The sequence below is a fragment of the Pteropus medius genome, unplaced genomic scaffold (assembly GCF_902729225.1).
Source record: "Pteropus medius unplaced genomic scaffold, Ma_sr-lr_union100, whole genome shotgun sequence".
NCBI lineage: Eukaryota > Metazoa > Chordata > Mammalia > Chiroptera > Pteropodidae > Pteropus > Pteropus medius.
Window position 1 is genome coordinate 21,661,842 of NW_024354502.1, and position 24,403 is coordinate 21,686,244.

Consider the following 24,403-nt stretch of genomic DNA (forward strand, 5'->3'; position numbering starts at 1 on the left):
TCCACGGGCCCAGGAAGATTTGTACTGCATTTGTAGAGTAAATTTTTAAAAATTTACATATGAAATATCTTTGAATTCTGTAGTAAATTCATATCAAGTCTGCATATGAGTAAGAGCAATATCTCCAACTTATTAAGGAAACGTACTCAGAAGGTCAAACCCTAAATCGAAGGACATATAGATTAAATAACCCCCCAGATGAACTTCAGCTGCGAGAGTAGGCAGGCGCGTCAGAAGCCTTTTGAACTCTTTGGGCCACCGTCGCCGAAACCTCGTCGCTTCCTCTATTTATGCGCCTGCGCGCTGCTGGAGCGTCATCCATTTCTCCATCTGGAAGGACGTTGGTATTAAGGTGAGTCGTATTTCTTTGCGTCCCTCGTTCGGGTTCCCGTAACTGTCGCCTCCCGCTGGCTGCTCTTTTTGCTTGGATTTGAGCCGTGACTCAGCAGCTCTACGGTGGGGAGCTTCGGACTTCGCGGCCTTGTCGACCCCTGCACGACCTGCCGCGGCCTCAGGAGAGTGGCGGGGGTCCCGCGGGGGCCGGTGGGCTGCGGAGGCCTTGAGAAACCAGCCGGGTTTTGAAGGCGGCTGGACCGGTCTCGTGCCCGCTGTGTTGTTTTTTTCCCTAGTCAGTGTGACCTTGGCTAGGTCATTTGATCTGGCTGGTCCCAGTGTTTCCACTTGTAAAACGGAGTGGGCTCATTTAGCTGTCATTTGGCGTGTCAGCGTTGGGGATTCAGCCATAACGCTGGCGCTCGGTCGGTGTTCTCCCGTATCTTTTGTGAAGGATCATAGTGCCTGTGGCAGGAAGGCGAGGCCGCACTTCCTACAGCCTCCCTCCCGCACCTGGTCTTTCCACCAGCCCACCGGCCGCGTTACGGGAGGGAGGTCTGCGGGGACCGCCCGCGCGCTGCAGCCTTGGGGCCGAGCTTCTCTGTGATCTCGAGGACCGGCTGGTTCCCATCCGAGTTTCAGTCACTTCCTGTGCCCCGGCTTTCTCATCAATAAAGTGAGAATAATTTGTTTCACATGGTTGTTTCGAAGATTGAGTGAGTTAATAGTAAGTTTCTAAAAGAGTTAATGCTATAAATGCGCTTCTAGAGCCATTGCTTACCGTTCCAGTAGTTAGTACAGATTTTTGTTTGTAGTTTTTGCTTCACCATATATTTTGTGCCGCAGTTATCTTTATTTGTTTAGGGTTGTCGTTCAGCCCTTGAGAGGGGAAGGAAAAAGGTGAAGTAGATGTGGGAGTTCAGAACAGGTCACCACAGAACGTGCTGCTGTGGTATGCGGATTGTTTTGAGCTAAGGGCGATTTTAGCTTCAGGCTCAAGAGAAACTTCAGCACTTCCCTTTACCTAGAAGAACTCGAATTAGGGGCCTTGCCTATAACAAGAGATTATTAGCAGTAATTTTTTTGACCCATCTTTATGGCAAGACAAACTTATTTACTAAACATGTTTTGTTATTTGGCTGTGACCCTTCGAAGACCCCAAGGTACATTTACCTCATCCCTAGCTCTATGTCTTGTATACCTAGATTCCCTTTCCTATCTCTGAATCTCTGCTGCATGTGGGGGTCTCTGACTCTCATTTATGTGGGGTTCCATACATATGTATTAGATTTGTTTCTTGCAGATCTTGTTTCATGTCTATTTTATTATTAGGCCTGCCTAAAGAACCTTGGTGAAGGAAAGTTTGTTCCTCCACACAAGGCTAAACCATTAAACATCTTAGGTTTTGTGGGAGAAGTCAGTCCACTATCTATCCTTCCTGTGCCTCCTTAGGTACTAACATGCATTATGCATAAGAATTCTTTAGATGTTCTAATAATTTCTTTTTAATTTTATCCACCAGGGAAAATACAACTACCATGACTTCCAGTGCTTTGACGAAACCTCAGATGCGTGGCCTTCTGGCCAAGCGTCTGCGATTTCACATTATTGGAGCAGTCATTATATCTCTGGGGGTTGCAACTTTCTATAAGGTATGCTTGACTTTTACTTTGTGCTTATAGTCTAAAAATACAGTTCTAATTTAAATTTAGAACTATTTTTTTATAAGTAACGTATAGCCTTAAAGATTAATGTGCTCATTCCTGACTCTTCCTCCACTCACCTCATGTGACGGGAAAGTACCTCATTCACCAGATAGCTTGTCTTCCATCTTTAAATCAACCTGTATTACTTTGCTAGGGCTGCTATCACAAAGTACCACAAACTGAGTAGCTTAAACAAAATTTATTTTCTGCTCTGGAGGCTAGAAATCCAAGAACAAGATGGCTTGATTTCTTCTGATTTCTCCTTGGTTTGTAGATGGCTGTCTTTGTCTTCACAGGGTCTTCTGTATTAGCATATCTGAATTTTATAAGGATGCTAGTCATATTGGATTTGCACCCACCCTAAAGACCTCAGTTTAATGACTTCCTTAAAGATCTTATCTCCAAACATGAATTCTGGGAGACACAATTCAGCTCATAACACAGGCTATAATTGTTTTATTTAAGCAGTGCGATAAGGCAGTAGTTCTGTTTGGCACTGTTAAAAACAAAATTCGCCTGATTAAATTTGAAGATCTAATTGGCTTTATTAAGCAATTCATGAATTAGGTAGCTTCCCATTTAGCCACTAGAAGGGATCTCCCAGCTTTGTATAATTTGGAAGGTTTTTCTAGAAAATAAGGGGCAAGGAAGCTATTAAGAAAAGAAAGGATTATTTTTAGATCAGGACTTCTTTTGTGGGAAGGGAATGCAAGATCTTTTTATCTTGCATATTGCTTCTTTTTATGAGAGGGTGGAGGATGGAGAGGGCCCTTGTGACAGATTACCTGACTTGGGTGCTTGACCGAAAAATTCCAGGCTGGATGATTAAGATGATTAAGATGTTTCTTGTAGAGGTTGAAACAATTAGGTCAGGTATTAAACCTAGGTTTGATGTCATGATTTTTTCTTTGTTTCTGTATCAATGTCTCCACCCTTTGTTTTATTAAATATGGAGTTAAGTTAAAGATAAACACAAACATTCTGATTTGTTGTCTTTACATAGTAAATTTCTAATAATCTGGAAAATAAGCCCTAATGGAATATGCTGCTTTTTAGTTTGCTGTGGCTGAACCAAGGAAGAAGGCATATGCAGATTTCTACAGAAATTATGATTCTATGAAAGATTTTGAGGAGATGAGGAAGGCTGGTATCTTTCAGAGTGCAAAGTGATTTCAGAATATAAAGGTAATGTTATTTGAAGTTACTGTTTAATTGTGGTAAAATACACATAAAATTTACCATTTTCACTATTTTTAAATGTATAGTTCAGTATTATTAAGTACAGTCACATTGTTATACAACCAATTTCCAAAACTCTTCATCTTGCAGAACTGAAACTATACCCATTAAACAACTCCCTTCCCTCCCAATCCTGGCAAGCACCATCCTACATCATATTTATCTGTGTGATTGGCTTATTTCACTTACTGTAACATCCTCAAGGTTCATCTTGTTACAGCATGTGTTAGAATTGAGTAAATTCCAGAAGTGGAGTTGCTGGATCATATGGTAGTCCTATTTATAATTTTCAACGATCCACCATATTATTTTACACAGTGGCTGCACCATTTTACACTCTACTGATGCAGGACAGGGCAAATTTCCCTGAGGTGGTGGGGGGAGACCAAGCCCTACACGGAGAGAAGAGGCCCTTTGGCAGAGAGTGTAGAAAGAATTCAACACATGCGCCAAAGTGAGTCAGCGAAAGTTTATTAGAGAAGGGGTAACACTTCAGAGAGTGTGGTCTCCTCTCAGAGGCAGAGAGTGAGGGACAGTGGGAGGGATCCTGAGTGTTCAGGGTATTCAGTTTATATGTCATTCTTTAGTTCCCATTTCCTTTGATATGGACATACAGTGAAGAAGGGGAAGTATTTGGGAGGGGATGGTAAGAGTATGTAGAGTGAAAGGCCTGCTTGGCAGTTCCTAGCCTTTAATTCATAGGTTCCCTCATAGTTTTAGCCATAGGTAATGACTCTTGGTCTTGGTTCCGGTTTCCGCTTCACAGATGTGGAGAATGGGTTGTTAGCAACCACAGCAGAAATCTTTCTTTGTTCTGCAGGTGTCTTCCTGGCCTGGCTGCAAGGTTGATCAGCACACTGCGGTCTCTGATTGTGGCTTGATTAACATTTTCATTCTCTTGCCTCCTCCCTACACTACTACCAACATACAGATTCTCCATATCCTTGCTAACACTAGTGTTTCCGGTGGTTTTTTTTTTTTTTTGATAATCCTCATCCGAATGGATGTGAGGTGATATTTCATTGTGGTTTTCATTTATAGTTTCATAATGGTTAATGATGTTGAGCATTTTTTTCTCATGCTTGACCATTTGTATATGTTTTTTGGAGAAATGTCTGTTCAAATCCTTTGCCTATTTTTAATCTAATTGGGTTTTTGGTCGTTGTTGAGTTGTAGTTCTTTAAACCAGGAGTCTCCAACTGCGGACCAGTGCAGGTCTGTGGCCTGTTAGGAACTGGGCCGTACATCAGGTGAGCGGTGGGTGAGCAAAGCTTCATCTGTATTTGCAGCCGCTCCCCAGCGCCAGCATCACAGCTTTAGCTCCACCTCAGATCATCAGGCATTAGACTCTCATAGGAGAACCTGTCCCTGGTGCCAAAAGGTTGGGGACCACTGCTTTAAACCCTGTATAATTTGCAAATATTTTCTCCCATTCTGTAGATTGACTTCACTCTATTGATTGTGTCTGATGAACAGACATTTAAATTTTGATGGAGTCTAATTTATGTAATATTTTTGTTGCCTGTGCTTTTGGTGTCATCTAGGAAATCATTGCCAAATCCAATGTCATAAAGCTTCTCTTGTTCTCTTCTAAGAGGTTTTAGTTTTAAAAATTAAATTTAAATTTAAAAGTGTTCTCTTCAGTTTTTTTTGGAAGAGCTTGAGGAAGATTGGTATTCTTTAAATGTTTAGTGTAATTCACCTGTGAAGCCTTTGTTGGGAGGTTTTTGATTACTGATTCAATTTCCTTACCAGTTTATGGATCTGTCATGGTCTGTCCTGCAGAATGTTCCATAAGCAGTTGAGAGTATTGTGTTTTCTGTTTTCATTGCTTAGAATGTTTTGTAACTGTTATGTCCAATTTGTAGTAATGTTGTTCAAGTCTTCTTTTTATTTACGAAGTGAGATGATCATAACAAGTAGACGATGCAGTTAGAAACATCTGAACGTGAAAACAAATATATTACAAGAAATTCTATATAGTATTAGAAATTGATACAATAAATAGTTGTCATTTTATTCTATGCCAATACTACTGTCATTTAAAGCTTAAATACTAGTTTTAAGTATCCCCTATAAAATAACTTTTATTGAAATACTGGAAAAGAATTTTTCTAAAAACAAGATTGGTACGTTAAAAGTAGATTTTCCATGTCCTTGTTACAATATCCACTATAATTGAATGCTGCCTTAATTGTCCCTAAGATCTGCATTATTCAGTTAGTGTTAAAATTTTTAAAATAATTATCACAGGTTAAAGTACTTGTAAAAAACAGCATTTCAACATTATTATGAAGAATGCCCCTCTAAGGTAGAGGAGAATAATCGTAATGATGTTGTATGGACTTGCTGCCGCGTGAGCCTCATTTTAAATGGAAGTTGGAGGTTAAGGAGAAAACTGCTGGAAAGGCATCCAGAAAGCTGTTCTTTTCAGGCTGTGGCTGCTCTTTCTGCTCTTCAGCTTGAAGACATGTCCCTGAGGGCGTAAAGGATGACTTTGTAGTGGAAAATGTATTGATCCTCCTCTGAACCATTCCATGTCTTTATAGTCTCATGTCAAATTCAGGATCTTGACCGATTAACCCTAGAACCACATCTATGCATCTGTTACTGGAGAACTATATTTTAACATGGCTTTGCATTATTGTCTCATATATTTTAATTTCAACTTGTAGAACTCTCATTGCAGACCTAGTAGTAATGAGTTCCTAATCCTTTAACTTTTATTTATCTGAGAATGTCTTTAATTTCTTCGTTTGCGAAGGACTCTTGCTAGATACAGTATTCTCTTTTGACAGTGTTTTTTTTTTGAGCACTTTAAATATATTCGACAACCTTCTGACCTGCAAGGTTTGTACTGAGAAATCCACTGACAGTCTTACAGAGGCTGTCTCTTGTAGGTTGTGAAAGTTTTCTCTCTTGCTGTTTTCAAGATTCATGTCTTTGGTTTTTGTCAGTTTGACTACAGTGTGTCTTGGTGGGGTCTTTTTGGGTTCATCCTACTTTCAAGTAACTTCTTGTATTTGTATATCCATTTCTTCAAATTTGGGCAGTTTTTGGCCATTTTAAAAAATAAATTTAAGTCCTTTAAGCTCTCATTTACTTTTTTTCTTTTTGCTTCTCTGATTCAATTCAGAAAACTGTTTTCAGATTTGCCTGTGTGTGAGTCTGTTGTTGAAACCCTCTAATGAGTTTTTCAATTCAGTTACTGTATTTTCTATGTTTAAAACAATTCCTTTGTTGATATTCTCAATTTGTTCATGTAGTTTTCTTGATTTTGTTTAGTTGTCTTGACTTCTTTCGCTGGAGCATATTTAAGACAGTTGTTTTAAAGTCTTTATCATGTTAAATAGCCACCTCTCCCACTGTGTGCATTGTGCGTGGACTGGCTTCATGCAGGGGAAGATCTTCACTAAACAGCCTGGCACTAAAGCTCGGGTTGTTTCTGACTTTTTCTGGGGCTATGTCTTCCTTGAGCCTTTGCAGGCATTTTTGTTGCAGTTATACTCAGTTGCTTTTAAGAATTCCTAAGATTCTCACACTGGCTTTCTCTAGTATCCTTAGCTCTTTTTCTGTTCTGCCCATAACCTATTGCTCATTGGTGCCCTTGAGTCTTCAGCTGCTTTGCAGCTCTCTGGTGTTGTGGGACCCATCACTGCTTTCAGCAGTTTGCAATCTGCTATCTAAACTGTCACCAGTCCCATCAGTGTTCTGAGATTGGCAAGATAGAAAAGTCCCTCAAGCCAGAAAGTTGCAAGCAGGGCTCACTTCCTTCTGTCCTGAGGGGAGGAGCCAGGAATTGGTTAGGTTCCTCCTGACCACGCTGTTGCACTTATAAGGGGTGGGGCAAAGGTGAGAAAAAAATCTCAGTTTCGAGTGTCGCTTTTTCTTGTTTAGGTGTTTGTTTGCTGCAGATTCTTAACTGATTTCTAGAGTTCTCACACACACTTTGGTGCATATGTTTTTCTTTTTCTGTGGGGGAATGGGAGTCTGGTGCTTTTTAGTGCACCACCTTGCAGGCATACGAAGTTACTTATGTTAAAAATCATTTCACATATTATTAATTGGTAGATTGGCATTAGGAAAAAAATCACATTTTTAGAACTGCTTTAAAAAGTTATTGACACCTTTTGTTAATTGGGCGTCCATAAGTGACTTGATGGCTTCCCATAGATTCCGGTTTGGTCTGTCATGTCTACAAAGTCCTTATGCCTCTGGATAGTGCGAATTAAGATTTTATGTCTAGAAAAGGACGGATGAAGGGATTGTGTGCTGATGAAAGGTCGTCCACTGAATTTATGTGAAAACATGTATCAAGTACCGGATGAACGTTCATGTATTTAACTTTATGCAGGTCAACAAAAAAGATAGAACAGTGTAACAGAGATAGGTGATCTCCACCACCCCAGTGTGAGTTTGATGTGATGAGGGGAATGAGAATCTGCTTTTCAGGCAGACTACCCAAGTGAGCATTCCACATGCCACATGTATATATCTTCCCCAAGATTGGGGGTAGGGGTTTGGGGAGACCTGCATTGGATTTAGATTGGTTTTCTGAAAGATTCAAGGATGATTTTGATTAAGTTACTTGCCTGATATTAGATTCAATTCTGTAATATTCCATTTGTATAGTTTATCTTAATATCTGAAATGCAGATAGATGCATGCAGTAATTAGCCATAAAATTACTTAGAACTTTATTTCCAGTGGTTGGAAAATTGATAAGGAATTGTGCCTTTTTCATACTACTGTTAGGTCCATTAGAAATGATATTCACAAAGTAACATGAAGAGATTATAATAGAAAACTAAGAATTTTAAGTATGATCTGTTAAATTGCACATTAAAAAAAGACTGAAGGTAAAAAGATCAAGAAAATATTACTGGTTCTGTGTGGAATCTTAATCTTAACATTGGTGTTTTCTTACACCTTTGAACTTTTCAAATTTTCCACAATGGGTGTACGTCACGATCAGATGTTAACAGGATGATTAACCTTTTTTATAAGAAGTTGGTTGTGTTTAAAAACCAATAAGAAAAATGGATTTGGAGACAAAGAAATTGTTTAGAGCAGATGGGCTGCCACTTTTAAAACAGTATGTGGGTATGAGGAAGGAAAGGAGAGGGGTAGACTTAAGAGATAACTAAAAAGCAGAATTTGGTAAATGAAAACAATAAACCAGTGTAAGGTGTGGTAATGCCATAAATGGAAAAGAGGCTGGTCAGGGAGCTTGGTGGAGGATGGACCTGGAGCCCAGGCAGCCTGAACTGGGCTTCTGGGTGAAACATGAGTGAGCAAAGTGTGGGGGCTCCACTAGTAGGAATAGACCTCAGGTGATCTCAAGGGTGGTGAGATATTGAGAATGCTTATCATTAACTTAGCCATTGTGTTTTTCTCCACAGAATTTGAGTTGACTTCCATGAAAATTTTGTCACTGACCTGTGTTCCTGAAATATGAAGCATGAATATTTGGGCTAAGAAATAGTTTCTCTTGATAAATAAACAGTTAACAAATACTGTGGACAATAAGTCTTTGCTTATTTATTTTCACCGATATATCTGGGCAGTTGCATCAGAATTGGTTAGGGGTTTTAATGGATTGTGAGTCTTAAGTAACTTGATTTCAGTATTAAAAAATATCATTATTTTAGGACATTTTTGATTGCTCTTATATTTTGTCCATTTCCTAGGTACTGCTCAGCATAGTTTCTTGGTCCTGGGCCATCAGTTTAGGGGGCCTACATGAGCCCACCATGACTACTACACTGTGGGCTCTCAGAAGAGACAGAGATCGCTGTCCAATAAAATGTGTCCTGGGGTCTTAGCGTCACCGTTTGGTAGCCTTGCTGGATCGACCACCAGACAGACGTAATAGATAACTGAAATTAAGGGTTCTTTATTCAGTAATGCTTTATTAAAGAGCTAACAATATAGGATATACGTGCAATTTGGAATATGTATCTAGCCGAGTTAAGTGGCATTTGAGTCGTGTCTGCTAATGGCTGTGCTAACTTTTAGATCTTAGGACCTTTCTCCCTTTGTTATTTTGTTGTGATCAAAGTGATACCGCAGAGAGCTTTAAACATCGTTTATTTTTCCAAAGCAAATTTAATCAATTGTCATAACAAAAGTTTCATCCTTTTTAACTTAGTTCTTAAGTCCTAATGTGAGCTAATTTAAATCCTGTTATCAGTGAAAATTTGCATTTAATAAAAACCCCTGGTAACAATACACATTTAGGTGTGGTCAGGAATTGAAAGATTCCTTTTATTTTAAACAATTTTATATAATAATTCTTAGTAAGCACAGTTACCATAAAAGATATGAATACATATTTACATTCTTAAAATAGTTACTCTTGAGGCTGACAACTCTCTTTCCTAAATGAGTGTGATAACTTACTAATGGAGGAACCATTTTTCCATATTCAGTCTGCACTGTCCATTAGCAGTGTTGCTTTCAGAAATAATTAATGTGACTTCTTATGCCCAATAACCTGAGACTTCAATTAAAGATCAGTGGGCATGTGAAATTGAATTTTCTTAGTGTCTCACTAAGGTAACAGGTTGCAGGCCCAAGTTTGGATGTAACCAGTGTTTTAATTGGAGTCTTGAGATATTTACTGAATATTAAACATGATATCTAGTGACTTAGGATCTTGAGCCAAACGTGTCATTAAATGCAAAATAATAGTATTAGAAACCAGGATTTTTTTTTTTTTTTTATAACGCCTACAGCATCAGGTCTTCCTAGGTGGTCTCCCATCCAAGTACTAACCAGGCCCGACCCTGCTTAGCTTCCAAGATCGACGGGATCGGGTCCATCCAAGTACTAACCAGGCCCGACCCTGCTTGGCTTCCAAGATCGACGGGATCGGGTGTGTTCAGGGTGGCATGGCTGTAGACCAGGAATATCCTTATACTTGAGCAAGTCAATTCAAAATAAACAATTTGGTCTGGTTCACTGAGGTTAATTTTGAGGTTCTTGACTCTTACCCAGTGCAGCAGGGCAGCATGAACCCGGTATACCCCTTCCACAGGGCATGTCAAAGGTGGTATGTTTTATGAAAGTAAAACTCAATGAGCATTTTGAGTCTTCATCAGTTGACACAAAAGATGTACTCTAAGCTTGACTTAGTAAAACAAACTAGAAAAAACTGTTCCGAAATGTATGGATAGTCATCAGAATGGTAAATTTCGTAAACTGTAGACTTTAAAGTAGAAACACACACATGAGCTTTCACTTAAATAGCATCACATATAAGAAATTTAACAAGTTAATAAACTCCTAAACATGTAATTTCATTTAAAGACACCCTTTGCAGATGAGGGCGTTAGGCAAAGAACAGTCTCAGCCTAAAATGAGATGTAACGCGGGATGAAGTTTTAATGTTTTCCCTGCTATTCTATTCTTAAGGCCTGACCACATTTTACGTTAGAGTTGAGAATTAACAGGTCCTAATTACAGTCAAAATTTTAGCAAATAAAAGCAAAAAGGAATGCATTTTCTATGGTAAGAGTACAACATACAGGATTCTGTTAATCATTGTCTCCAAATGGGAAAGGAAGAATTTTTTATCCATTAGTGTCAAGTTTTAGAAGGAAGAATCTGAATTTTAGAAGAGGCTAGAAAATTACCTATTAACTACGGAAAAGTGTTGATCTTGGAGCCAATATCAGATGTTAGAGCTAGTTAGGTTTCTTTTTCAAAAATAAATTGCACAAGCAGGAATGGACACCAGAGGAGGGGCCTCAGGGGAACCCTTTCCTCAGGGCTTTATTTTTCACCATGGTAAATTTACTAATGAAGACTTGAGCAAAATGCGGATCAACCATATAATGGTATGTTTTCACAGTGGAGGGGAGAGGTTCCACAGCTACCACAGGGCATGGTGTCTGCATGGAAGAGCAGCTGGGGGACAGGTGACAAGATGTCTTTGTGACATAGTCCACAAGTCTGCTGTACTGTTGCTCTGATAGTCTCTCTCGGACTCCGTCCACCTGGGATCCAAAAATAAAAGATGCTTTAGTTGTTAAACTCATAAGGAGACTACCACAACAAAACTACTCCTTTTCTTCTGCCTTGATACATTTGATATATTTTTAGGTTACCTAATAAAGCCATTTAATCCAAAACCGTTTCCCTTTTCTTCTTGCAATAACTCTAATTTCAGCAGTATAACAAAAAGCTACACAAGAACATAAGGACAACCTCCTTTGAATAAGCATTTGGTGGTATGTAAAACTCCCATGTTTAAAGTTGATTTGGTAACATTTTACTCGTTAACTATTAAAACATTTGTCACTGCTCTTTATTAACCAGCCCAGGAACAAAGAATGAATCCTGCTAAACCCCTTTCACAGGGGGTTTCTGCTTAAATCTAATCACAGTTAAACTAAGCTCTGAAATAAAAGCTGTTCGCCTGCGTCCTCAACCCTTTTCAGACAACCTTTTAAGTCTAACAGAAAAAGTGAAGGGCACCTCTTTCAAACCAGTGGCTTTGGACAGAGCAGTAAAAAAATACCTTTTGAACTGTAACATTTTCTGTTTTTATAAATACTAGGATTTAAAGCCAGATAAAATAAAACTGGGCAGAGGAAGGGGAAATTTTTATGGAAAAAAGGAGGATGCAAAGTACATTTATGGTTCATAAAAGTCTGGCTCATCTTCAGTGGAACTCAAACAACTGAAATATACTACGTAAGTTCGTAAGTGAGGTTTTCTGAGAAAGCACCCATCAAAGGCAGTCGGAGCTATAAATTACTCCCACCCTGAATCTGTAGCGAACTAGTGTGTACATAAGGGGACTGGTAAGTTTCCAGTGTAAGCCTCGGGTCTGTGGGAATCAGGTAGCCACTGACCTTACAGTGGTTTTTACTAAATGTTGGCAAGCCCACTCTGGAAGAATTAAAAACTTTTAAAGAGGGCTTTTTAGTTCTCAAAGTAGTAACATAAAGAATTTCTGTATGTTTCCTGTGCAGGGCACATAAACAATGGCCAAAGGTGTCTTAAAAGTTGCAGAAAGCCAGTGGGGTGGTAAAGAGGCCGGCAGAATAGTAAGCAGGGTATCTGTTAGAGTTTGCGTCTCATTTTTAGTCTTAGGAAGAAAAATAAAGGCCCCCAAAGATTCACTGACACATGAAAGCTGCGCAGCACCAGGCAAAAGCCAGAGCCCCGATGATATCATTTGATGGGGTCAGAATCCATCTGGAAAGCTTTGCATGCACAGTCCTAATTGCTCCTCCTGAACGGCAGCACAGGAAAACCGTGTTGTGGAAGGAACCTGGCCAAGGAGTAAACTGACCTGATTCATTTTGAGCTTCTCATAAGGGATTTCAGTAATGTGCCAGGCACATTAAGCAATTATTACCCTAAAAATGGCTGCATTTAACCAAGAAAAGCAAATGCTGATTTTAAAAAATCTGAATCCTCCCATATTTGAATAAACTGAATGATGTCATCTACAAGTTAATTCCTTTCAAAATTCAAAGGAGCTGTGTTTCCTAGTATCTAAAGCAAAAACCAGAAAAGCCATTTTATATAAAGATCTTAAAATACTGTTCTTAGTTTTCCCTGGAAGACAGCAGGTAGGCTTCTTAACCCAGCTTTATGTCTGTGGATTAGGTTGGTATGCACTGACATGGGTGCCAACCACAGAAAATTCACTGTGTCAAACAGCACCACTGAGTGACCCCCCGACCACACACACACACATACAGACTCTACACTGGATTACAGCACTCTGAAGGAAGGGTTTACTGTCTCAGGAGAAAAGTGACTAGTTTGTTCTGCAGCTTGAGTACCCTTTGGGGTGACTGGAAAAATTTGGGGTTTGGACACAGGACTAAGGGGGCAATTGTTTCTTATGAGGAATTGAGGGGAGAGGTAAAGTGGAATAGATACTAAGTAGAATTTGGAGGCTGAAGCACACTGGACATCTACCTTTTCTGTCCAGTGCCAGGCGCTGCCATCTGAGCTCAGTATCTCTGATCACAGCCCTGCAGTTCCTGCTCAGTCTTTTTCCACGTCTGTTTTTGCCATCCCTTAATCCCAACCCTCTGTCATCCCTGACCACCGATGGAAAAGCAGCGAAGAGCATGGTGTCCAGAGTGGCAGTGCTTCTGCCTCCAACTCGGTGGTCCCACGGTCTCAGCCTTGGCAGCTTCCAGGGGGGGTGACTCCGGATATCACCTCACTACCCCCTAGAGAAACTGAGGTCTAGTTCCCTCCAGCTATGGTAATTCCCTACAGTACCCTCCTCAGACAGAAAAGCTGAAGAGAGAAGGATCACAATAGACAGTTTAACAGCAAAAGATGAATCTCTCGTCTCAATAGTTTAGGATCTGAAATATTTCCCAAACAGCTAAGGAATAATGATGGTCACGGATACTCCTCAGGGCCTTGGAAGTTTCTCGTTAAGGACCAAGGACTTGAAGATAATGATGCTATCCGCTGCCAAATCCTGTAGCCACATCACTGCTGCTTTATTGTCAACTAGATCAGAAGATTTTGGCAGATCTAATAAAGTCAGCCTGGACATCTGACCTCTGTTTATTCCCAGAAAGTCATCAACTCGAAGCAGCAATGCAGTCCTAGTGCCAAGCCCCAGCTTAAAGCCTGACTGATTGTGATCCAAGAAACTAGAGAAATCTCAGTTGTTGTGCTTGGCTGCCTTCCATCTCAGATAATTTTACCCAAACAGTGGTGTGAGGGAGACACAGGCTTCCATACCAGGAAGAAAATAATGAAGGAACCGGGCAGGACCTGCTAGAGGCAGGTTTGCTGTCTTTTCCCGGGGCCCCTCAGTGCCCAGTTTAGGACTCTTGGGCTCCACACTGTCCCCGATCCACCCCCATCTTGCCACGTGGGAAAAGATGTCTTTTTCTGAGGTCAACTCTTAGGGCCCCATAGATCAGGCTGAGCGGGAGGCAGGCGCAGAGGGCAGCTTTCCAGTGGGCACATCTGCTGACCCGGGCTGGACTGCAGGAAGCATGTGCCACTATTGTCGGTGTTCACCCCTGACCCCTGACACCGAGTATGCCCTGCTTGTTTCACATCAACGTATGTGTGGCCAAGAGCCGGCAGCCAGAACATCTCAGGAGCTGTGTGGCCAGGAAGCTGCCCCAAGAGCCTAAGCAGCACCCCAGGAGGTACCCCGTAGAACTTATGGGATGAGAAACTGTCCTATGCGGAAGAGAACAGACAGAGCCACACAGGACACAGAGCAAGGGATGGGAGTGATGTATCTGTTTACAAAATCCCGATCTCTCAAGTCTCAGGGATTGGGTGTGGGGGAGGGAGGGAGTCAGACCTCCTGGTGTGTGAACCTGCACAGGTCTGGCTTAGTGCTCATGCCCTGCTCCAGGCACGACGCCTCTCGCCTCTACGGCAGTGCTCTCCAGTTCCACAGACCAGCTGCAGCCTCGCCTAGGCCATGTGCAGGCGTGGGCCCACCTCGTGACCGCCTCTGTCCTAGCCCTTGTACAGACCTGCTTGTTCTGGAGTTCCATTGTCCTGTCCTGTCCTGTCCACTCCAGTCTCATGATAATGAAGCCTTGTTCAATTCATAAGGTGGCTTAGCCCCAGGTCGTGAGTCCATTTGGCCTACTGTTAGGCTTCCCTGGGAAAGGCTCACATGTATGCCTGGGTGGGCCTTCTGAACTCCCTTCTGCAAGGGCCCCCTCACTTCCCACACTCCTTCCTCCAGTAGCCACTGCAGAGGTTGTGGGTTCCATAAATGCCCGGTACAAGCGATCAGCCCACATGCTGACTTCGCTGGAAACTAGCCTCAGTCACCCTGTTTTATGAACTGTACCTCCACATCGCAGGCTACTCTCGGCTGCCTGAGCTGCACGACGAGCAGGTTGTTTTGCTTGCTGTCCTGTGCACAGTCGATCTCCGTGACGGGGAAGGCCTGCTGCTGTGTGTCCTCACTGACACTCACCACGAAGAGCACTTCTGATGTCAGCAGCAGGCACCCTTCATGCTCCTGGCCTGAGCCCCTCACCAGAACCACATCCAGGGCCATGTAGACTTCTGGTCTGCCCAGAGACTGAAGCATTTTCCTGTTGCAAAAGAGAAAAATGAGGCCAGGAGCCAGCTTTGGAAAAATGATCAACATCAGCGCTCACTGTTGTACCAAGGGCTGGGGCCATCCTACACAATGCTGCCCAAGGACAAAGGGCCCTCAGCAGGCTGAGTGTTAATTTTAGCTTGAAATGTAATCGTCACTTTAATTCTCAAACTGATTCTGGTCAACAGAGCCCACCTCCTTCTGGGGAAAAGATGGCCCGCAGCTCTGGTCAGTTCCCTTTCTTCCCATCAGACATGTCACCCCTAATTAGGAGGCCAGAGAATCTCAGGCCCTCTTGCAGGCCCCAGCTTCTCTGGCGATATGTGCCCTCCCCTGTGTGGCAGGCCCAGAGCTGGGGACAGCGGCTTTTCCCTGGCTCTAGGACGTGCTGCCTGAGATGCTGGCCACGACTGCTCCTCTTGGAAGCCCCTGGAAGTGCAGCTTGTCATCCTGAGAGAAAGCCAGGCCCCCTTAGCGAACAGTGTGCGTGTGCAGTTGAGCAAGTGTCTCGATAACTTTACCAGACGTATTTGACGTGGCTATTTGGAGCCTGGTCAGCATGTAGATCACTTGGCTGATAGCGCTGTTTGGGAAGCTGAGAAAGTCCAGCTCCATGTAGAATACCTGTGGTAAGAGAAGGGAGTTTTACTAGTTGTTTTCTAGAAAACAGGTCCATGCTACAGTGACGTCATCTGCTTTGCGCCACCCATAAAATGCTACAGATCCAAAATGACCTCACGTCTTTGGAAGTAAGTGTATAGATAATCATTAAGCACTGCAATGCTCTTAATCCTGACCTTACATTAACTACGAACCGAAATTCGAATCAGTTACAGTGCAAGCACAGACTGAGAATTAGAGGAAGCATAATGCTCCTGGGTATAACTGGTCCTGAACAATGGTTTACACATCATTTACAATTTATGTGATAAAAAAGTCGACTGTTAGTTGACTTTGTTGCTTAATATAACAATACCTCTGTATCTGTGCCGTGGCTGGTCAAATAATAAAAAAACACAACAGAGATGTGCACAAAGGCACAGTTTGCCTAGATACAGTATTTAAGTGACTTAATCCAGCTGTTCAACATGAATCCATATACATTTATGAGCGCTCTTGGGGCCTCTGGTTTATGACACGCTCTCTCTGGTGCCAGCACCAAATGAGGGCACCGAGCAGCAGCTACGCAGGCCTCTAAAGAGACTCTCCAGAACCAAAGATGGTACAGCATGTGTGCTTTCTGAGGGCTTGTAAATGTTTATAAATGAGGCTCAGTCATTAGACTAAGAGTTAGTGGTTTGTAAAACCTTCAGTGTGGTCATAAAAGTTTTACAAGAATGATGGAGACCAATAAGGCCACGTGAGGCTCTGTTCTGAGATGCTCTTACATAAGGAGAGCTCCCTGGCCCTGGGAAACGCATGGTGAGGGACAATGGCATTTTCGAAACCAAAGGAATTTATGAAGTATGAGCTGACTTTCCCTCACTGGTCTATAGGAAAAAGAATACCGTTTTTATTAATGTGTAAGCATTTGATAAGGGAGTACTTAACTCTGTCCTCTTATGAGATGCAGAAGTCCTTTTTGTCAGTTTCCCTGTGAGTGGAAATGTCATTCACAGAAGGAGAGACAGAAACAAAGAGGGAGGAGGCCGGGGAGAAGCGAAGAGGAACATGTTCGCATCTGTGTGGATCTGTCTGGTCTCTTAAAGGAGCCTCTCCGACAGCTGCCTGAGTCCGGGCATTGGTCCGCTGCTCGCTCCCTTTCTGACGCTGTTTTAATGCCCTGATCTGGCTGCTTCTTGTCAGATCTACTGAGGATGCCTGCAGTGAAATGTCCCCTGCAGATTGTGTGGCCAGATGCAGAGTGCTCACATGTCTTAAAAATGAGGGAGCACGCCTCGTCTGTGATACTAGCTAGGCAGCCTGCGTCACCACCGAAATGATGACACTGATTTTGGGTAAAAAGGTAATTCTAGTCATCTGTTCATTAAAAGTCACTTCCATGTGCTCTGTCAAGAATATGCAGAAAACAGCATGGGAGGAGGCCTTTCTCACACCCGTTCCTGTGTGCACGCGCACGGATGGGGGGAGGCCCTGGACTCCACTCTGCAAGTGCAAGCAGCGCCACGAGCCCCACTTCTCCACAGCTGCCTGCCTGGGGAAAGATTCCAGTTGCAGTCATATGTCTTTGCTGCCACTGGCCGTGAGACCTGGCCTGGCTCCAACAGCAGCACGGAGTCTGCAGGTGAGAAAGTCACACCAAGCACCAAGCTCTGTGGGCACATGTGTGCAGACACCTACAGACAGGCAAGGCCCACACATGCGTGTTCCACCCTCTCTCACTTCCCAAATACATATACATTGTAATTTAAAGATATCTTTCTGCCTCTTAATCTATTTTTCCTTTCAAATTGCTTACCAGAAAAAGTAATAATTCTCTGCTTCAATACAGTCTACATATTGCCTTCGATCTCTAACTGGTTACTTTTCATTAAAGTCTATTTTATTAAATGTACTGTAAAAAGATTCCATGACATGTATACATATATTGAAATTACTAATTGGTTTCCTGGCTCTATAATTTTATTATTATAATTTACTATGAATAGCACAATTGAACTCTTCATGTGGATAAGCACAAGGAGGAGAGAAAGACAGCTACTCATCTCCTTACACATTTACTCCTTTTATTTTTCACTCTTGCCGCATGAAGTCTAGATCACCTTCGGGAACCCTTGGTACAGTAACACAAACGAAGTGACAACGTCTGAGTGGCCAACAGGTTTCCATCGACTCACCGTAACCAGTCTGCGACACGAGCTCAGCCGCTCCTCCGATGGGTTTGGTGAACACCCCCATGATTCCTTTCCCCACACCCGAGATAACACCCTTGGCCTTGTGTCCTGCTGAAGCATGGGTCTCGGATGTTTTCTGGAAGTTTTGCATTGGCTGATCGACTATACCAGCAATTGCACCTGAAAAACAAGCAAAGTTTTTCCCAGTAAGGGCTGACGCTTAAAATCCTGAGAAAGGGAAAATCTTCAATCTGGAGCATAGTTTTATTTGGATCGACGATGAAACCCCACCTTCATTATAAAGTTCTCTACATTTATTTACCAATTATGTAAGTACACTGAGGGAAGTTTAAGTTAGACTTTTATTATCTTCATCAAAACATGATGTGCAGACTGGTTTTGTTCCATCAGAGTCAGGATCTGTGAAGTTTGGTTCAGAACTTAGTAAACATCTCAGATTATTCCAAAGTGACGCCCACATGCCTTTCTCCAGAAAACCAGGCAACACAGTTGAGAGAAGAGAGCTGACAATTCCTTAGCCGGAGAGTGAGCCTGCTCAGCCTAATAAATTTTCGATGAAGCCAGAAGATAAAAAAACTGGAAGAGGCCAGACCATTTCTGTTTTCTCCCTTTTAATAAGAACAATTCTTTAATAATAACTTAATATATTAATAATTATTTAATAAGAGTAATTGTTACTTCTATTACAGTCAGGTGCCACATAATGACATTTCGGACAACGATGGACTGCACAAATGATGGTGGTCACAAAAGATTACAATGGAGCTGAGAAATTCCTAGTGTCTAGTGACGTCAAACTGTTCCAATGCAGTGCTATGCATTACTCAATGTATTTGTGGTGACGCTGGTGCAAATGAACCTACCACACTGCCAGTCGTATAAAAGTACAGCACGTACAGTTGTGCACATAATACCTGGTAATGATAATAAACAACTATGTTACTGGTTTATGTATTTAATATACAGTTAAATCTTCACTTAAGGTTGAAGATAGGTTCTGCGACTTTAAACAAAATGATGTATAACAAAACTAATTTTTCCATAGACTGATATAAATAAGAGTTAAGTTCTTACAGCATCTTATCAATACTAAAATGACTTTATTCAAGGACCTGCTGCATCATACTTTTTATTGTTATTTTAGAGTGTACTCTTTCTACTTACAAAAAATAGTTTGCTGTAAAGCAGTGAGCCGTGTTACACCACCAGCAGCCTCATACATCTCATTTTTATTGTGTCTCTCGACTGCATCATTTTCTCTTGTGCTCAATTTAATCTTGTGTTGTTTTCTACAGTAACATGTGTACCGGCTTGTAGCCTAGGTGTGTGGTACACTACACTGTCTAGGTTTGTGTAAGTGCACTCAATGACGCTTGCACAAGGTCAAAATTGCTGAAGTCACATCTCTCAGAACATATCCTTGTTGTTAAGCTCAGCATGACTGTACAGCTAATCTCTATGTGCTGGGGACTGTGCTAGTAGCTTTACTTGTAAGAGATCATTAATCCTCATAATCCTCAGAGTCAGGCATGGTTTTTCTCCTCACTTCCCAGATAAGGCCACTGAGGCACTGAGAGGTTGTGGGGTTTTTCCCAAGGTCACATGGCTGTGCCATGCTGAGGCAGAATTTGAGTCCAGGGAATCAGAGCCACGGGCCAGCTCTTAACTGCCAAGCTGTTCACTGATCTTGTGTATGAAACAGGCTCTTCCTCTTGCCAGTCTTGGAAAAACTTCCTTCTCTCTCACTTCAGCTGAGGTTTGGCCACTAACGCTTCACTGTAGAACAGCTACAAAACCCGGTTCTCACTAGTCACTGCTTGAATGGCTTTCCCTTGGGGTGGTTTGTCCTCCTGGCTCTTACTTTGAGGGGCCAATGACGAGATCTAGTAAAGGCCTCACCAGTCCTGATTTTTGCCCCCTGATGGAGTGGAGGGTTCCCTAATTCAGTAAGAGGTAAAAGTTTCATTACGATTCTTGACAGAATTCTTTGTTTTCAACTCGATCCTACTAGGATTAATGAAAACGCACAGTCCTCCGGTAGACATTTTAGTGCATGTCAAACCCCATTATTCCAAATGCCACTAGTTCAAAGTCTCCTGGGTAACCGGAAACTTCCAGGTCTCAGTTAATGACCTGCTAATTTCAAGCAATATTCCATTGAACAAAATCCAGTAAAACCAAAAGCCAGTTTCTTCAGGTCAATTGTAAAGGGAATGCTCTTCAAGGATTCCATTCCTCTCAATATTGACAGAGCCATTTAAGTTTATGTATTGACAGATTGGGAATGACCTGAGGCGATAGGTCTTTTTCTCAGCCTAGACCAATGCTTCTTGAAACTTATAAAGAAGCAATGCGGGAAGCGGGGAAGCTGCTCACAGATGGCCCTGGTGGCCCTGGCTATGCGGCCGAGGGGTCATTGTTTCAGCGCCCCCAAGACACCCAACCCTGGCATTCAGGCTGGGGGGCTCGCCTCGCATTTGCAGTCCGAGCAATCTGATGCTCTGCTCTCCCTCTATGAGGTCGGGGGTCAGAGCAGCTGGGAACTGGCCACACTGGAGGAGGTGGCTGCCACCAGGGCACGGGAGAGGCACGAACCCGAGTCTGGCCCTCAAATCATTTCACAGCAGACAGTTCAAAGTGAATATCATTAAATCAAGGAATATTGATCTTATGATTTCATTATCTGATTTCTTTGACAGGTGTCCAGGCTGAAGAGTAGGAAAAGTGGAGTAAATAACTACAAATTCATCAGTAAATTGCATTGCTGCTTGCACTTCTGGTAGAAATGTCTTTTCTCAAGTGCAGATTTCCATTAAGCCTATTAAAACTGAGTTGGTGGTGGTGGGGCAGGTGGTTACTTCGCCGAGACTCTCCCTTCTCCCTTCAATGTGCCTGTACGTGGGGAATTGATGGCTGTGATTCTCCACCCACGCAGGGCTCTAATGTCCACCTGCCTCAGTGCAAGCAGGTGAAGCAGTGAGACTACCCTTTGATCTTCCACTTTCTCCAGGCACTGGCCACAGTTACTATGGCGTTGATAGATAAACTATTTGGGCAGCCTGAAAAGTGGAAAGCCTGAACCTCATGACAAGGTGTTAGATTCTAAGAGGTAGAAGAGAAGCTGTCAGATCACCAGACCCCGGAGGGGGAGGGCGGGCCTGTCACACACACCGACACCTCACTGGTCACCAGGTGCGAGCCGGAGAACAGAGGCTGTGAGCGACCAGCAGTCATTCCGTGGTGTCTGCAGCCATGCCTTGAGAGAGGCAGCTTCTCTTGAGGCTTCAGAAGGCTCTCTTATTAGTATAATCCAGCTAAATCCTACAACTGGTAAGTTATTTACTGTCATATACTCAAACTGTGCTCTCAGGCTTAAAGTCGTGGAAACTGATCCCCAGACTTGTCTGTTGGCATCAGGCCCGCAGGGTGGGCGGCCACATGGAGATGGCTGTGATGTGATGAAGCGAGGCGGGGAAGGGCTCCCCGTGCGCTGGCCGAGGCGGACACTGGGGCGGTGCTTCTTTTTCTAACCTTTGGTTGGAAGAGGAGGGCTTTCTCTGAAGCAAGGGAACTAAAAGGGCTCTCTGTCACCAGCTCTGGGACTTGCTCTGCAGTCTCAGGCAAAAAACACGGTGTGCCTGAGCTGTTTGAGCCATTGCCTCTGCGGTTATTTCGGTGCTGTCATTACCACATGGTGTAATTACATTTGGGGCACTTTTAAAACAAAGCACAATAGCAGAGGCACAGGCCGAAGCTGGGACCCCACTCCACAGCTCCCCATTCCAGAGACAAACGAGACCCACACAGTGTGTCAGGTATTCCAGCGTGAGGTCAGCTTTCATGACCAGAACAGACTGGCAAGCTGAGAAGGAAGTACTTCTGTTATTCCTGAATTTCTTGCTGACTGCAAACCAAACTCACGGCTGCAAACCAAGCTCACGGCTGCCAGTGGTATCAGGGGACCGCTCCTAGCACCGTCTCTTGGGGCATGACTCTTCACTCACTCGCTCGCGGGAAAGTGTCCTGACTCATCTGGTAGATGACTATTTTGTTGGGATCCCAAACGGCACCCGTGGAGTGGCCGTGAAGACAGAGGGGGTGGCTGCTCGGAAATCTCGAAATGCTTCCTCAGTCAGGCAGCAGCCCAAAGGAAGCGTGGGTCAGAGAAGCAAGTTCTGACATCCTGCCAGTGGTATTCATGAGACCACGTCTGGGAGGGAACGTGGGGTGTCACTGTGACGCAGAGCTCATACCCTCTCTCAGCACAGACTCCAGGGTGTAGTAGAAAGTGAGGTGCATGGGGAACGGATCTGGTAAATGTGGGCGAGCCTGATGCCAATACTGCAGGCTAAACAGAACTGTTTCAAAAGCCGTCGCCTTCCGAAAACGGTGCTGGAGCTCATCCAAGAGCCTCGCGGTATCTTCCCGCGGCCTCTCTGCCCACTGACACCTCCTCGCTGACCTGCGGCGACGCGGCTGGGTATGGCAGCTGAAGACTTCCTTTGATTTTTCCAGTGCCTCGTAACACTCCAGTGTCTCCATGAGGGCGAAGCCGCGTCAGGAAGGCCCACCAAGCCATACACATTTGGGGGAAATGTGTTTTCCCATCCTGGAACTTCCAATTGTTCAGTCTCCCCACATCCTGATTGTTTCCAGGCTTGGAGCCCTGTGTGGAGGGTGACGTGGCTCTTTGTCCTAGCTGGAGTTCTGACCTAGGCAAGTCAGTTAACCTCATCCATGCCTAGGGCTTGAAGGGCAAATAACATGACATGTGAAAGAACTCTTATCAACTCTGATTGCCTTGTTCTTCAAATATGTTTCTAGTAACTGGGTCGTTAATGTTTCTATCTTGTAAAGGCAGAAACTGAGGGACTAGCATTTTGACTTCACTAAGCACAGATTTCAAACTATTATATGTTAATAGCTCTAGCTTCAATTAGGCATTTAATTGCATTTGGGACTTTTAAACACCATTTCTGGCGATGGATTAAATGGTGACAGCGCTATACTATGCCAGGTGAGGGGACTTGGTTGGTACCACTCCCTGTCTCTTCTTCCTGCCACACATAAGGTAGTTCTACGCCGAGACGTTTTGAGATGATGCAGTGATTATGTGGGATGCAGGGAGTTCTTACGCTTTGAGAGGAAAGAAATCAGGTTTGGGCCAATGTTGAGATGCCCACTGTGAACGACACTGTCTGAGGAGCACAGATACGGATGTGCCGCTGGGGGGCGGAGACCTCGTGGGCCCAGGGCCAGGCCAGTGTCTGCAGGTACAATCAGCAAACACTGAGGAGGACTTGGGTCACCCCCAGGGCTCCTAAGTTTTTGGAAATCACCAGAGACGCAGAAAGACTCCATGACTACAGCAAAGATCAAAGCTTTATAACTTTCTACCCCGTTAACAACGGGATCCAAGACCTAAAGGGCGACATCGCAAAGGCACAATCATGGCTCCTCACAAAACTGATTTCTACCATCCGACACACTTTATACAGTGTCAGCTGGGCAGTGGGATGGACTTCTCTAGGTCGGAAGAGAACAGACCAGTCAGGATGGAAACGGCCATATGCCAACCAGCTCGAGTCTCCGCTGCAGCACTTGAAAGCTCTAAGAAGAACTTGGATGGAGGGAGGAAAGCTCTCCTGCCCAGAGCAGAAGGCACAGAAGCCCACATTCTTAGCAAAAAGAGATCCCACAGACCCCAAACAATGACCCAAGGCCCCAAGATAAACTCAAACTAAAGCACTGAGGCGCTTGCCATTGCTCACATGACACCCTGTGAAATCGATCACTGCTGATGGTTCCTTGGTTACCATAATAACAATAGGTGCTGCCCGCCAAACACGGGCCCTGTGCCTGGCACACGACTGGCCACTATGCCCTTTAATAACGGTATTTCCAACCCTAATTACGAAAGAGAAACCCAGCTCCAGAGCAGGTAAGAACTTCCTTGAGGTCACACAGAAGGGACCTGGACACCTTCACCGGGTCTGTGGCTCCTGAGGAACGCGGCCCCAGCCCCGCACCGACCCTCTCCCCACCACTGCCTTCCGTTGCTTCTGTACCCAGCAGTTTCATTCCCAGGCCATCAGCCTCCCAATTTCCATGCATTATCAAATGACACTGCTGCACACCACTGAATGTTATGACTTAAATCATCGCTAGTAACTTAACCTGCACTTGTAACATCTTACTACTTCCTTTCAGAGCCTCAGCTGGCTGCCTTGCGAGTT

General features: G+C 43.4%; 2 protein-coding genes and 1 pseudogene across 12 annotated transcripts in view; 1 reads left to right on the forward strand and 2 right to left on the reverse strand.

The window, feature by feature from the left end:
• The first annotated feature begins 196 nt into the window (after positions 1-196).
• On the forward strand, positions 197-8,801 carry COX6C (cytochrome c oxidase subunit 6C). Of its 3 annotated transcripts, none has more exons than XM_039853853.1 (4): positions 197-352; positions 1,856-1,985; positions 3,096-3,224; positions 8,681-8,801. In XM_039853853.1, exons 1-3 carry the CDS (start codon positions 291-293, stop codon positions 3,207-3,209), a joined length of 306 nt encoding a protein of 101 aa, XP_039709787.1. In that variant the 5' UTR covers positions 197-290; the 3' UTR covers positions 3,210-3,224; positions 8,681-8,801. The 3 variants fall into 3 exon arrangements, with proteins under 3 accessions (XP_039709787.1, XP_039709788.1, XP_039709789.1); XM_039853854.1 differs by lacking the exon at positions 197-352 and adding an exon at positions 360-456; XM_039853855.1 differs by lacking the exon at positions 197-352 and adding an exon at positions 640-1,060.
• Positions 8,802-10,006: 1,205 nt separating this feature from the next.
• On the reverse strand, positions 10,007-10,183 carry LOC120595724 (uncharacterized; annotated as a pseudogene).
• An 822-nt stretch (positions 10,184-11,005) lies between these two features.
• The window catches only part of VPS13B (vacuolar protein sorting 13 homolog B), a 685,469-nt gene continuing 672,071 nt past the window's right edge, over positions 11,006-24,403 (reverse strand). For all 9 annotated transcript variants that reach the window (XM_039853834.1, XM_039853836.1, XM_039853835.1 and 6 more), the window contains 4 exons: positions 18,150-18,326; positions 15,873-15,975; positions 15,094-15,343; positions 11,006-11,278 (listed from right to left, as the gene is read on the reverse strand). In XM_039853834.1, coding sequence (XP_039709768.1) covers positions 11,030-11,278; positions 15,094-15,343; positions 15,873-15,975; positions 18,150-18,326 — 779 coding nt within the window. In that variant the 3' untranslated portion in view covers positions 11,006-11,029. The remainder of the gene's footprint in view (positions 11,279-15,093; positions 15,344-15,872; positions 15,976-18,149; positions 18,327-24,403) is intronic.